At 55.5% G+C, this 13,384-nt stretch overlaps 1 protein-coding gene across 50 annotated transcripts in view; it reads left to right on the top strand.

The window, feature by feature from the left end:
- The window catches only part of CELF4 (CUGBP Elav-like family member 4), a 296,711-nt gene that overhangs the window by 259,633 nt on the left and 23,694 nt on the right, over positions 1-13,384 (top strand). For 28 of the 50 annotated variants that reach the window (XM_072829352.1, XM_072829349.1, XM_072829350.1 and 25 more), the window contains exons 4-8: positions 7,906-8,034; positions 8,353-8,432; positions 8,780-8,923; positions 9,990-10,137; positions 12,062-12,211. In XM_072829352.1, coding sequence (XP_072685453.1) covers positions 7,906-8,034; positions 8,353-8,432; positions 8,780-8,923; positions 9,990-10,137; positions 12,062-12,211 — 651 coding nt within the window. The remainder of the gene's footprint in view (positions 1-7,905; positions 8,035-8,352; positions 8,433-8,779; positions 8,924-9,989; positions 10,138-12,061; positions 12,212-13,384) is intronic. The other 22 variants (XM_072829398.1, XM_072829351.1, XM_072829356.1 and 19 more) reach the window with 1 other exon arrangement.

The following is a 13,384-nucleotide window of genomic DNA, read 5'->3' as shown; positions in this document are numbered from 1 at the left end:
TGTCAACAAAATATTTAGTGAGCATCTACTACATGCCAGGCGCTTCAGGCATTGGATGTTCAGCAATGAATGAAATGGATGCGCATCCCTGCCTCTATGGAAAGGAAGCTGGAGATAAAGAAATGTGTAAAATAAGATGACAGCCATTTTGTGAACAAAATACAGGGAAGAGGGCAGGGAGTGTGAAGGTTGTGATTCGAAATAGCATGGTAGGAAAAGTTCAATGAGAAGGTGATGCTTGATGGAAGGCCTGCAGGAGGTGAGGGCTCTGAAGATGTCTAGAACGTGATCTCTGAGACAAGAGGAGGAAACAGAAAGCACAGGTGCCTCCCCGCGCCTGGGCCAGAGATGCACATGGCATGTTCCTGAGATACCAAGGAGGCCTAGGTGTCTGGAGCAGAGGGAAGGGGGCATCAGGGAGAAATAGGGTGTGGGGTGTCTGTAGTCCCTCACAGATCTCTAGAAGATTGGGCTTGTTCTCAGTGAGACAGAAGCCAGTGTGAGGTTTGAACCGGAAATAGATGATCTCTGCCTTGGATTTGGACTGACCCCTCTGGGTGCCATGTGGACAGCAGATAGCAGGGGTCTGGGTGGGTGTCAGGAGGCAGCGAGGCAGTGACCCCCAAGGCTGGGGCCAGATCCTGAAGCGCTGGGAGGCGGGCTGGCTGAAGGAATGCGAGTGTGGGGACTAGATGCAGTTCTCTGGTCTCCTGCCTCCTCCCACCCCCAACATCAAACGGTGCATGTCAGGAGGGAGCTAGTAGATCAAGGCCTGGCACCGCCTCCCCCTGAGGCCAGAGCTGGCTGAGGGTCCTCATTTGCATCCCCGGTGGAGAGGGAGCCCCATCCCGCCCCAGCCCCAGCAGCCTTTGATCTGGTTTGATGTCTCCCTCAGCCTTCTTCCCAGGCAGGAAGGCTTTTATCCTTGGAGGGGGAGGCAGCTCCCGCCCAGCTGCCTCCCTCCCCGGCTCTGGCTCTGACACAGTGTATGTTGTGCCAGCCAAGGAGGGCAGGACTTTTCTACTCACTGTTCACTTCACACTGAGAACCTACCCAGGCCTAGCCAGTGACCCCAAGTCCTAAGTGAAGGGACTGGTCCTCCGGGGGGTGGCTGGCCCCATCACATGGCTGCAGAGGGATCCAAACCCAGACCCTTAACCCCGGTGTGGATGGATGCTGTAAACAGCCCCCACTGGCTTGAGGAGAGACAATCATGGGGATTCCATTATGAGAGGAGCCCCCTGCCCTGTCGACCACCCCTACTTGGAACACAGGTTTGTGGCTGTGAGCTGCTTTCCTGGGGGAGGGAGGAGGGCTCTGCTAGGGTTGACAAATAAGAGGCAGGGGAGGTCTTGGGACTTGGCTTGGGGGAGGTCATCATCATCAGTCTTGAAAATGGCACAGATTTAGATTCAGATGATTGGTTTGAGGCCTGCTTGTCCCTTAGGAACTAGAGGTACTTGATGGGCCTGGACCAGCAGGACTGGTAGAAATGGCACTTTGTGGGGGTCTGTGTAACTTTGGGAGAAATGCCTCATTTTGGATCAGTTCAGGTAGGCCTTCTGGAAGATGCTGGGGTACATCTCAGTGGTCCCCAAAACACTGCCATTGGGTCAGCATGGTGCAAAGGGAAGCCTGGCTCCTCAGACATTTCAAAGTACCTAGGAGTCCTCTCTACACCACTGGGGGTGAGGGTGGGGATGGGCGTCCTCACCCCACCAGTTGGCAGCCCTATGGGTGAGCAGCAGTAAGGGCTGTAACTGGAACAATGAAGTGCATTTACTGAGCATCCGCTCCGTGCCAGGCTCTGTGCTGGCACCCTGTGTATTCAGCCCATTCAGCTTCTCCCGGCCTCGCGCGGTGGGCACAGCTATTCCCTCCCTCTTACAGATGAGGACGGGGTGCCCAGGGCAGTACAGGACTTCCCTACGGTTGGTATGGCACAGCCTCAGCCACTGCCAGGAAGATGCCCCCCGCACCCCCAGCTGCCCCGTCGGTCCCGTCGGTCCCGTCGGTCCACATGCCTCTTGTTCCTTCCACCGAAGGTCCTCCCAGATCCATGGTTAAGCTAGGGAATAGGAGTAAGCCTCCACCCCCCCCCCCCCCCGGACTTCCTGCCTGTGGGCCCTGGAGCACTAAGATCATCTCCAGGGAGAGCAGATGGTTCTGGAATCCAAGAGGCACCCTGGGAAGTCCCCTGTGCCCCCAAGGAAACAGCCTGAGAGATGTGTGAGGGCCTGCGCGGCCGGCCCTGGGGCTCCAGGTTCTGCTAGCCTCTGAGGGAGGCACGCGGGGCGCCCTGGGCTCCCGGCTCTGCTCCTGTCAAACCATCTTTGGGTCCGAAGCCTGCAGAGCAGGAGAGAAGACCGCTGCTGGCTCAGTGACTGTGCACATCTGGCATTTCCCCCCCACTCCCCAAACTTCTGTCTCTGAGTCTCCAGGGACCCAAAGGAAAGTGTCTCTTGCTGGCCTGGCCCTGTATCGCCTGAGCAGCCAGGCCCCCCAGGAACTCCTCTGCCCTCCCCACCAGCCACAGGCCTCAAAGCCACTTATTCCCCACCCTGGCCCCTGGTCCTGGGGTTCTCCCCAGCTCCGATTGGTCCCCCAACAAAACCCTCCCTCAGCAGCCAGAGGGAAGAGAACAGTAAAAGTCTACTGTGGCAATAAAAAGCATTAACCATCTGAACACTCGCCCACAGTGTCGTCTCTCCTTAAGCAGGAAATATTGTTTAATGCCGATGGTAATGAGCGAATCGAATTTTGGAAATTAGACCGGAATTCGAGCATTAGCACTAGGGCGCTGGCATTTGGCAAGTCGAGTGGCACTGCTGCCACCCACCTCTGCCCCGCTCAGGGGCCCACTCCCCCTGCAGAGCCTGCGAGGTGCTCCCTGCACGTATGGGGGCCTGAGGCACCACCCTCAGATATCCTGTGTAGGGACCTACCCTTAACCTGCCTTGGTGTCTGGCTTCTGGGTTTTCTGGGCCCACCTTTTAAAATGCAAATCCTTTCAGCTGGAGCCCCATCCTGCCCTGAGTCCAGAGTGAATGAGTGCAAGAGTCTCTCTCTCTCTCTCTCTCTCTCTCTCTCGGAGGGATTGGAAAAAGCCTAAGATTCTGGCTACCAGATGCCACTGCCTTTCCTGGGGGGCAGCACCCAGGGCTTCTTCAGGTTGGGAAACAAGTTTAATTAACAACTTGCTCATCTGTAAAGAGGTGGGACCTAGGGGTTATCCAGGGCCCCATCCAGCTCTGCCACTCTGCGACCTTGTTCCCTCTGGGGAGAGCACACTAGTTCTGGGGGCCCCTGTGTGGCAGCCACGCTGGCCTTTGTCTTGTTTGGAAGCGGTCTATTGCAGATGGCCTGTCTCCCCATCAGTGGATGGATGTCAGCTCCAGTGAGCAGATTCACCTCCCTCGTAACTGTGGCAGGAGCAGTGCTTGGAAGTGTCTGGCACAGAGCAAGTGTTCGGCAAACAGTCGAGTGGCTGAGGAACATGCATGCTCCCTTTCTTGTGTCCCTTGACAGGAAGAGCCCATGTGAAGACTTGAGGGTGGGGGCGGTTTGGCACTGGACTCAGCCCTGGGAGTCAGAATATGAACATTTCACAACCCCCTACCCTAAGCTAGGCTCTGTTGAGGGGAAGGTACTGGGTTCCAGTCGCTAGCCTCCACCTGCTCACATGCTTGAGCCCTATGACTTCCCACTGAGGGAAGTCCATCTCTACCCCGGCTCTGTGGTCTCTCCTGGCCTCACCTCCTCAGAGGAGCAGCAACACCCCCATATCCCAACTGTGGGAGGCAATGGGTTTAAGGCCCAGGGCTTACAAGGGAGAGTGAGAACACCATAGACTCGCCATCACCCAGAGACCCTGCATCACCTCAGATAGGCCGCTCAGCCGGTCCCAGGAGTTAGAGATCTGTGTAGATGTAAGACAGGGTGGGAACTGCCTGAGGAAACTGAGTCATCCTCTGAGACTCTCACTAGATGGGCATCAGATCCAAGATACCAGCCAAATGGTGCCATTGGTCATCTGAGAAAATCTGAGAACGGTGCCTCAGGAAAGTAGCCAGAGGGGGGAGGAGGTCACAGGGGCTGGGGTGACAAGGGGAGGTTGTCCATCTCAGCTGGTCAGCCACAGCCTGAGTCTGCCCCCCCACCCAGAGATGACCTCTCGCCATCTAGGACACACAGCTGGGGTGGGCCTCCTGGACAAATCAGGGTAGGCGCTCCATTTCCTCTTCCTCCTGGATAGAGACCCCCAAGTAATGGCCTTCGGTATTGTTTTTGCTTACCAGGTCCCATCCCCGTAGCATCTCTTGAAGCCTAGCATCTACCACACGAGGCAGGACTGATTATTCTCATTTTGTACACCCCAAAGACCCAGGTGGGAAGCAGTTACATAGCTGCAGGGCAGGGGATTGGGGTTAAGCCCGTGGGCCTGGGCCCTAAGGAGATTCACCCTTGGATTCAGAGTCCTTCCAGCCTCTGGTGTGAAAGAAAATCTTTAGAATCACACCAGAGCCAAGTAGGAATGAAGAGGGGGCAAGTGGGGTGCATTTGAGGATCCTGGAAACAGCCAACATTTGAGTGGGGGTGGGGTCACCCGAGGGCACCTGGGGGAGTTAAGTATGCAGCAGTTTTCTTTGGTTTCTTGCAGTCTTCCAGAAAGGCAAGACTAGCTGCAGTTTCCCTGGGGCCATCTGGGTGGTCACGAAGAGGAGGAGCCTGGCCCCCTACACGTTTGGAAAGTCCTCCAGATGGAAGAGCGCTGTCTAGAACCTAGAACTCTAAGGAAGGCAAGATTTCAGAGGAGAGGAAGAAAGAATTAGGGGGAAAAAAAACAGGCAAAAGGAAAGTGGCTGGATAGAAAGGCACGTGTGGATGAATTTTAATGCAATCAGAAGGCTGTCATAATGATAATAAAGGAATATATTCAGACTTCAGGAGAGAGGAGAAGGCACAGGCTGCAGTCCCAGCATTTAAATCAGGCTCAGGTGGAGGAGGGGCCTACTCTTCCCTCCCTCTTTCCTTCCCAGGGAGGAGACAAAATTTCTAAACTGGAGGGCAAGGGATTAGCTGGAGGCAGGGGGGTTCACTTCATTGTCTTTCTGGAAATCCCATTTAATCTGAGTTTTTAAAAGGTGCTGGGGGGTGAAGGGAAGCCCTTGGCCGGCCAGGACCTCAAAGTTGCAACATCTCAAGGCTCCTCTGAAGGTTTGAGAAGCTCCATCCACTTCCTGCAAAATACTGCTGCTGCTTCTGGGAGTTAAACAAAAGCCCCTGACCCTCTCTCCTTTCTCTCCGCTCTTTTTTGCTCTCTTTTTCTTTTCTTTCTTTCTTTCTTTTTTTTTTTTTTTTAAGATTTAATTTATTTATTTGAGAGAGAGAAGGAGAGAGAGAGAGAAGAAGCACGAGGTGGGGGGCAGGGGCTGAGGTAGACAGAGAAGCAAGCCGATTCCCCCCTGAGCAGGAAGAAGCCTGATGCTGGGCTCAATCCCAGGACTCTAAGATCATGACCTGAGCTGATGGCAGAGGCTTAACTGACTGAGCCACCTGGGCACCCCTCTTTGTCTGTTTCTGATTCTTTTCACTCCATTTCTACCATTTCTTTCTCCCTCTGCCCCTAACCCCATCTCCCTCCACCCATTCTCAGCTTTACTGCTCCCCCGCCCCCACACACACCTTCTCTCTTCCTTACTTGCTCTTGGTTTCCCAGTCCAGAGTTTGGAATCCCTGAGCCCTGAAGATGGGGCCAGTGTCTGTGTAGCCCTGGGATGACCCAAGAAGCCAGGTCGAGCAGCCCGGCAGGGGCACTTGGCAGGGCTGGGTTTCCAGGCCCTAGAGCTTTGGCTGAAGCCCACTAGTGGTGAAGGGCTAGGCTGGTGTGTCCTGGTCCAGAACTGGTAACAGGAACTGGCAAAAATGCCCTACAGGGCCTCTGGAAGGAGCTGGGAGCCAGAGTGGCCTCATCATTGAGGACGGTCCCAGTGTTCAGTGGGAGGGCAGAGGTCAGAGCTTCATGAAGAGGAGGACTCTGGGGTGGCTTGTGAAGCAGTGCAGGGGCCTGTTGGTTTTCTCTGCTTTGCTCTGGACCTCCGGACAGCCCCTCAGCACTGTGTGAACTCACCTGGCAGTGTGGACAAGGGGGGACTCCCTGGGGCAGGAGGTATCAGCCACCTTGAGTACAGAAGGACACGGTCCCAGAATGCTCTCACCTTCCAAAGAACCATACATCCAAGGCCATTGCAATTTGGGGGTGTGCATTTATTTCCGCAGCCTTGGCTTATGTGTCCCTGTGTTTGTCAGTCGTTCAAGAGTCAACAAACATCTAGTGAGTACCTGCTGAGTGCTGCTACCACAGGGATTCTGTTCCAGCTACTGTGGCTGCATAACAATTTAGCCCCAAACTGAGTGGTGTAAAACAACCATTTGTTACTAACAGATCCTGCGGGTTAGGAATTCAGACAGGGCACAGCATGGAAGGCCTATCTCTGCTCCAGGATGTCTGGGCCTCAGCTGGAAGACTCAAAGGCTGGGGTCTGGAATCATCTGCAGACTCATTCATCCCATGTCTGGTGGGTGATGTGGGCTGTCAGCCGGGGGCTCTCCCAGTGAGCTAGTTGTAAGTTCTTCACAGCAGGGTGCCTGGCTTCCTTAGAGAAAGCTACGGAAGGCAGCCAAGTAGGACTGGATCCCTTTTATGACCTAGCTTGGAAATCAGCAGGCATCGCTTCTGCCATTCTTTATTGGTTAGAGCAGTCGCAGCCCCACCCAGATTCAAGGGGAGGGAGCACAGCCCCAGCTTAGTGGGAGGAGTTAAGGTCACCCAGCCCTAAGCTTGTGGGATGGGAAATCTGGCAGTCACAAGCTGTCGCGGATCCACATAGTCCAATGTGATGATCCCTGTTACCCTAAACACGCAACCAAGAGGTCAACAAACCACTTGGGACTCGACACAGGTTAGAGGGATGCTGGTGAGAGAACCCAGCCTTCAGGAACAGATCTCCCCCAAAAGTGCCAGGGCTAAATTTTGCAGCATGAACTAGGAAGGGCCAGACCACGAAAGGGACACCAGATGGAGGTGAAAACAATGTGAGACAGAAAGAAGGTGTGACCGTGGGAATGGCTCAGGGCATTCATTCATCCACTCCATGCCCCTGTCCTGAGGGCCTACTATGTGCCAGGTTCCGAGGCTCCAGCCAAGGCCTGGTCTCTTCCCCGGGGGAGAGGAGATGGGGTGGGGGCAGGGAGCTAGACAGAAGCCAGCTACACAGGCAAGGCCATAAATGTCCTTTGAAATCTGGGCCATGAGGAGGTGAGACAGAGGGTAGAAGAGAGCAGGAAGGAGGGATCTCGATGAAGAAGCAATATTTAAACTGAGACCTACAAGAAGAGAAGAATTCAGCCTTGTGATGTGGGAGGCACTTAGGGCAGAGGGAACAGCCTCTGCAAAGGCCCTGTGGCAGATTTGACTGTTGAGAGTTAATTTTGGCATCTGTGGGTAAAGGTGGCTCAAGAAGTTAGCGTGTGTCTAAGAGGATGGAGGAAGGGAGTGCCGGGTGACTCGTGTGCCACCCGTGTGCCATCTGTGTGCCCTGGGTGAGCAGCCAGACCAGGGCCTTGCTCCCTCTGCGTGCTGTCTGCCCTCGGGCGGGAGGGGGCACAGTCGCTGTCATCCCGCTCCCTTGACCCAACCCTCCCTCCTCACCTCCTCCGGCTTTGCTCCCCCTCCCGTCCCCCTGTGGCCGGTCCCGCTCTAGCTGCGCCCCGCCCCAGCCCTGCCCCTCGGCTCCGAGCCCTCTCCCTGCCCAGCTCTTCCCTCCCCCTCCCCCTCCCTCTGCGGCGGTGCCCTGCGGCCCGGCTCCCCGAGGCCCGGGTAAGCATCTCCTAATTTTGTTCCAGAAGATAGAAAACTCTTCGTGGGCATGCTCAACAAGCAGCAGTCCGAGGACGACGTGCGCCGCCTGTTCGAGGCCTTCGGCAACATCGAGGAGTGCACGATCCTGCGCGGGCCCGACGGCAACAGCAAGGGTGCGTGGGGGCGGGGCGGGGCCGGGGGGGCGGGGCCGGGGCGGGGCCGGGGGGGCGGGGCCGGGGTCGCGGGCGCCCCCTGCCGGCCGCCTCGCCTCCCGCGGGGTCCCGGGCGCCCCGCGCCTGCGGGCGGAGGAGGAGCCTGGAAGGGGCGAGGGCGGCGGGAAGGCCGGGCGGGAGGCCCAAGGGTGCCTCGGGCTCTCGGGCCCCTCCAGGTCTCCCGGGGTGTCTGTTTCTCGCGTCTGTGTGTGTGTGTGTGTCCCCGTGTCCCCTCGGCCCCTCCCGCGCCGCGCCGCTCAGCCTCTCGCGTCCCCCCAGGGTGCGCCTTCGTGAAGTACTCCTCCCACGCCGAGGCGCAGGCCGCCATCAACGCTCTGCACGGCAGCCAGACCATGCCGGTGAGTGGGGCGGCCCGCCGGCGGGGGGGGGGCGGAGGGACCGAGAGCCCGAGAGCCCCGAGGGCCCCGCCCGCCGCCCGCCGCCCGCGGCTCACAGCCCCCCAGGCCGGAAGGCTCCGTCGCTGCCGGCATCTTTCAGACGAGGACGCCGAGGCCCAGAGATGCTAAGGAACTGGGCTGCTCCCAGATAAAACCCGCTGGCGGGGGGGTTAAGACCCCGGGCCGCCGGTCCCTCCCCCCGCCCCCGTGCCCCCTGGAGAGGGTCGGGTGCGTCCGGGCTGGGGGCGGGGGCAGCTGGGAGGGGAGGCAGCGGGCCGAGGGGGCCTCACGCACGGTAACGGCTGCAGGGAGCCTCGTCCAGTCTGGTGGTCAAGTTTGCCGACACCGACAAGGAGCGCACGATGCGGCGAATGCAGCAGATGGCTGGCCAGATGGGCATGTTCAACCCCATGGCCATCCCATTCGGGGCCTACGGCGCCTACGCACAGGCAGTAAGTGGGGGCGCAGCCCGGCGGGTTTGGGGGGAGCGCAGCTGTTCTCCAGCTCACTTAGCTCAGAGCCCCACAGAGCAAGGACACCTAACAGCGCTGAGGGGAGCCCTGCTCCTGGCCCAGAATATCCTGGGGCCCTGGGGTAGGAGTGCTGAGGAATGAACCCAGGCAGTAGAGGCCAGAGGGGGTTAAGCCAAGGGTGGCTGCCAGGAGGAGGGGGGCGGGGTGCTGTCCTTTTCTAAGCTAGAGAGAAGGCCTCTGAGCCAGGCAAGTGCTCTTCCACTAGTCAAACCCTAGGAAGCACCACTGGGAAGTGGCAAGAGAGGCTCAAGTGTACGTCACCGCTCTTGCTCTCACTCATGGAAGGGGGTCCTAAGGCCCCTGGGCATTCCTTGCAGAGGTCCTTTGAGGTGCCCCCAAGGCCCTCCATGTCCACACCTCCCTGCAGTGCCCCCCCAGACCCCGCCATTTGCTGCTGACCACCCACTTCTTTCTTCCACATTGGAGCCGGCTCTGTCCACATCTCCCCTGAGCTGCCCCCCACATGCATAGCACTGAGGTAGGCCAGGGTTTCCGTTCCAAAGAGGTAAGCTCACTTCAGTTCTTCAGCAGTGTCCAAGCTTGGCCATGTCAACAACCTACCCAATCCCCACTCACCTTTTTTGAGAACACTGGGGTGCCTAGAGTTCTACTCATGATTCTCCTGCTGCTTCTACCCAAGACTCCAAGTTAGGACCATTTTAAACAAATCCATGCCAAGTTAGTTCTACAGAGGCTCATCTAACATGTCTCTTGAGCTTTGGGTGTCACATCTCCATGGATGACAGACCTTTCACAGGGCTGACCAGCACCCATGGAGCCAGTCCCCCCTCTTTCTACAACTTTAGAGTCCCTAGACCCTGTCATTACTTATGAATACGGTGCTCTCAGGCGGTGGGCGTGGAGAGATATAGCTGAACTCCCTGGAGTCCAGGGCCCAGGAAGCTGGTGTCCAAGAACTGAGCCCCTGGTGGGGAGGGCTGCCCCCCTGGAAGCGCATGATATTTTTTCCACTTCTCTGCCCCAGCTGATGCAGCAGCAAGCGGCACTAATGGCGTCAGTCGCACAGGGCGGCTACCTGAACCCCATGGCTGCCTTCGCCGCCGCCCAGATGCAGCAGATGGCGGCCCTCAATATGAATGGCCTGGCGGCCGCACCCATGACCCCAACCTCAGGTGAGTGCGCAGGTACCCACACAGGGTCTGGCCAGGCAGGAAAACAGCTGTGCTCAGGGTGGGACCTATTGATGAGCCAATTTTGTCTACCAGTGGACCTTCCTATGGCCTGAGCACACATGTATGGGCCCAAGCAGGCCTCATCCTCCAGAAGTTTGTCTTAAGAATGTTCCAATCCCTGGGGACCTAAGGGAAGATGGGATGCGGGCCCCATGCTATCAATGACATGATTTCAGGGTGGTGACAATTTCATTTAAGTCACTGAGCCATGTCAGGAAGTAAGTAATCTTCATCTCTTTTATAGATCTCTAGAAAGAAGTTCACATGAAAACACTTCCCTTTGAGGTCTGAGGGGTAAAGAGCCTTGTGTATTCTGTGACCTTGTTAGGTTCCCGACCTGACCACAGAAGGAGCCCCATTTTTTCATTTTTCTTTAACCCAACCTTGACTCATTGGCTTTTCCTAAGACATCTGCACGACAAGCAGGAGAGGACCTCAGGAGTTATTAAAGGACAGGGAGCTTGGAAATAACCCCTTTCACAAAGCATATTCTTTTTAAAAAAATTTTGAATTAAAAAAAAATTTAAAGAGGGTTTTTTTGTTTGTTTGTTTTGTTTTGTTTTGTTTTGAGAAAAAGTAAGCAAGAGAGAGCCTGAACGGGGGGGAAGAGAAAGAGAGAGAGGGAAAAGCAGGCTCCCCACTGAGCAGGGCACCTGATGTGAGGTTCCATTCCAGGACCCTGAGATCGTGACCTAAGCCAAAGTCTTCACTGACTGAGCCACCCAGGCTCCCCACAAAGCATGTTCTTAATTGGATCTTAGTTATTGTTCAGTTCAGTGATTCTCAACCCGGGCAACTTTGTCCCGCTGCCCCCCAGGACATCTGCCAATGTCCTGAGACACTTTGGTCGTCACAACTGGTGGGGGCAGGGAGCTGCTCCTGTAATCTTGTAGGTAGAAGCCAGTGATGCTGCCAAACATCCTACAATGCACAAGACAGCTCCCAACAATAAGGAGATATCTGGCCTCAAATGTTGATGGTGCCAAAATTAAGAAACTCTTTTCTAGTCCCAAGGGCTGGCCCCAACACCCCAAGCTCTCATTCATCAAGCTTCTTTGGCTCTCTGCACCCACACCAGCCTAGCAGCTATCCTGACATCCAGGAGCTGTAGAGGGACCCTGCTTCCTACATGAAGAGGAAGGCCCTTTCCAATACAATCACCATGCCATCCACACTTGGGGCTCCACCCACCTCTGGCATAGGGAAGGCACACGGTGTTGTCATCTGTCCCTGACTTTACCCTTGCCACAATGAGAATCACCTTTGCTTCCATTGGAGGAGGCTGAAGTGTCTATTTTGTGTATGAACAGGGCTAACTGTGGACTCTGCAAAGGGCTCTCTCCTTACTTGCAAGGCAACATCAGAATTAAGATCTCCTCCACCTGAGTAGCAAAACTCCTGGGTGGGGAGGCAGATCAGCCCTTTGGTGATTCAGACAAGAGAGCAGAGCCAACAACTCAGAAGCTCCTTAGTGGCTAAATGAGGACCAGCCCATCCTGACCTAGCCAGGGTGAGCAACAGCCACTGAAAAAGATGAAAGGAAAATTAAGTGTGGTCAAAGTCAAGGACATTGAGAAGTTTATGTGCTGCAGGTCCAAAGTCATGCTGCAGTTACTGGTCAGGGAAGTCTTTATGGGGTAGGCTGGAGTTGGAGTCTGCCTTGAAGAATGGATACAGTTGGGATGAGTGGTGTTACCATGCAGGGAGATAACCCAAGGCATGATTCACAGATAGGATTGAATTGGTAGGTAAAGTCTAGATCTATTCTCAGGCTCTTGGAGCCAACAAGTGGAGCTCCATGGGTTGGCCTTCCTCACTTTTGTTCTGCTTGCCCTTCTCCACCCCTCTTCACCTCTGGAACCAGGTGGCAGCACCCCTCCGGGCATCACTGCACCAGCTGTGCCTAGCATCCCGTCCCCCATTGGGGTGAACGGCTTCACCGGCCTCCCCCCACAGGCTAACGGGCAACCTGCTGCGGAAGCTGTGTTTGCTAATGGCATCCACCCCTACCCAGGTAAGCATATCTGGTAGCCCTTCCTTCCCCGTGCCACAACATTCCTCATCCATTCTGTCTCTGCCTTTGGTGTTATAACAGGGAACATATGGCTCCTGCCCTCTTGCCTGTTCCTTGGGAGAACCCCAAAATGTGATTAGAGAGAGCTAGCCTCCTACCCTCCTTCAGGGAGCCCCTGGTTGGGAAAATGAGATGAAATTTTCATTCTTGGAGAGGTGCCCATCTGAGGGTGAGAAAGAAGCCCATTCCTGGAGCTCTGTCAGGAAAGAGAAGAGAATAGATACAGTTGTACAACCAGGTAGAGAGGCTAGTAACTGCAAATTGATTGAGAGTGAATTCCACCCATAGGAAGTGAGGAGGTAGATGCTAAAAAAGATAATCGTACTGAGTTAAGTAAGAAAAAATTCTTGTAGGAAGGAAGCAAAGACATATACATTGGCAGTCTGGCCGGTGTGTACCAATTGGGTCCCTGGATCCATACAAAACCAAGGTCAGCACTTCGGACAGTGTATCAGAACCTTGGCTAGCACCCGAGGGCTTCTCGCATAAATTCTGGCACAGGAGATCCAGGAAGCCTGTTCTTGGATTAACTTTGTTTCTCTCAAACTTAGCATTTCCCTTGTGGCAAGAGTGCCCAGTTGACTTGAAACAGTTGCTCTCTCTGGGTTTCAGGAGTGACTGACATTAGAAAAGCTGGAGCTAAAGCCTGAGAGTAGACTGGCAAGGGGCAAAGTGATAGAGATGTGAAGAGTGCTGTCCTCCTTCCCGGAGGGCAGATGATTAGGTTACAGAGTCCCTATAAGTACTAATAGGCGCCCAGCCTGTGCTAGATGAAAGGGGGGGGCGCCCAGAAGGAGATTGGGACATGGACCTATCCCCTGGGTGGTCAGCATCAGCCACAAATACAACATACATTGACAGCATAATGAGATAATAAAGCAGAACAGAGTGTCATCAAGAGTGAATGTTCTCTGCCTGAGGTGCTGAAGGATTCAAATGAAGGGAGCATTCTGTAGGGTGAGGAAGCCCAACAGAGCTTTCTGAGGAGGAGGCCCAGATCAACTCTATCAGGCAGGTAGGAATTAGAGAGGTGAGGAAGAACAAGGAGCACACTCCTGTGGAGGGGGCTGTCCTGCAGGCCCAGGGTCTGGTGAGGAGGTTCCCCAACTGGGT

This window comes from Canis lupus, chromosome 6, assembly GCF_048164855.1.
Source record: "Canis lupus baileyi chromosome 6, mCanLup2.hap1, whole genome shotgun sequence".
Taxonomy (NCBI): Eukaryota; Metazoa; Chordata; class Mammalia; order Carnivora; family Canidae; genus Canis; species Canis lupus.
This window is presented reverse-complemented; position numbering and strand designations above follow the sequence as displayed.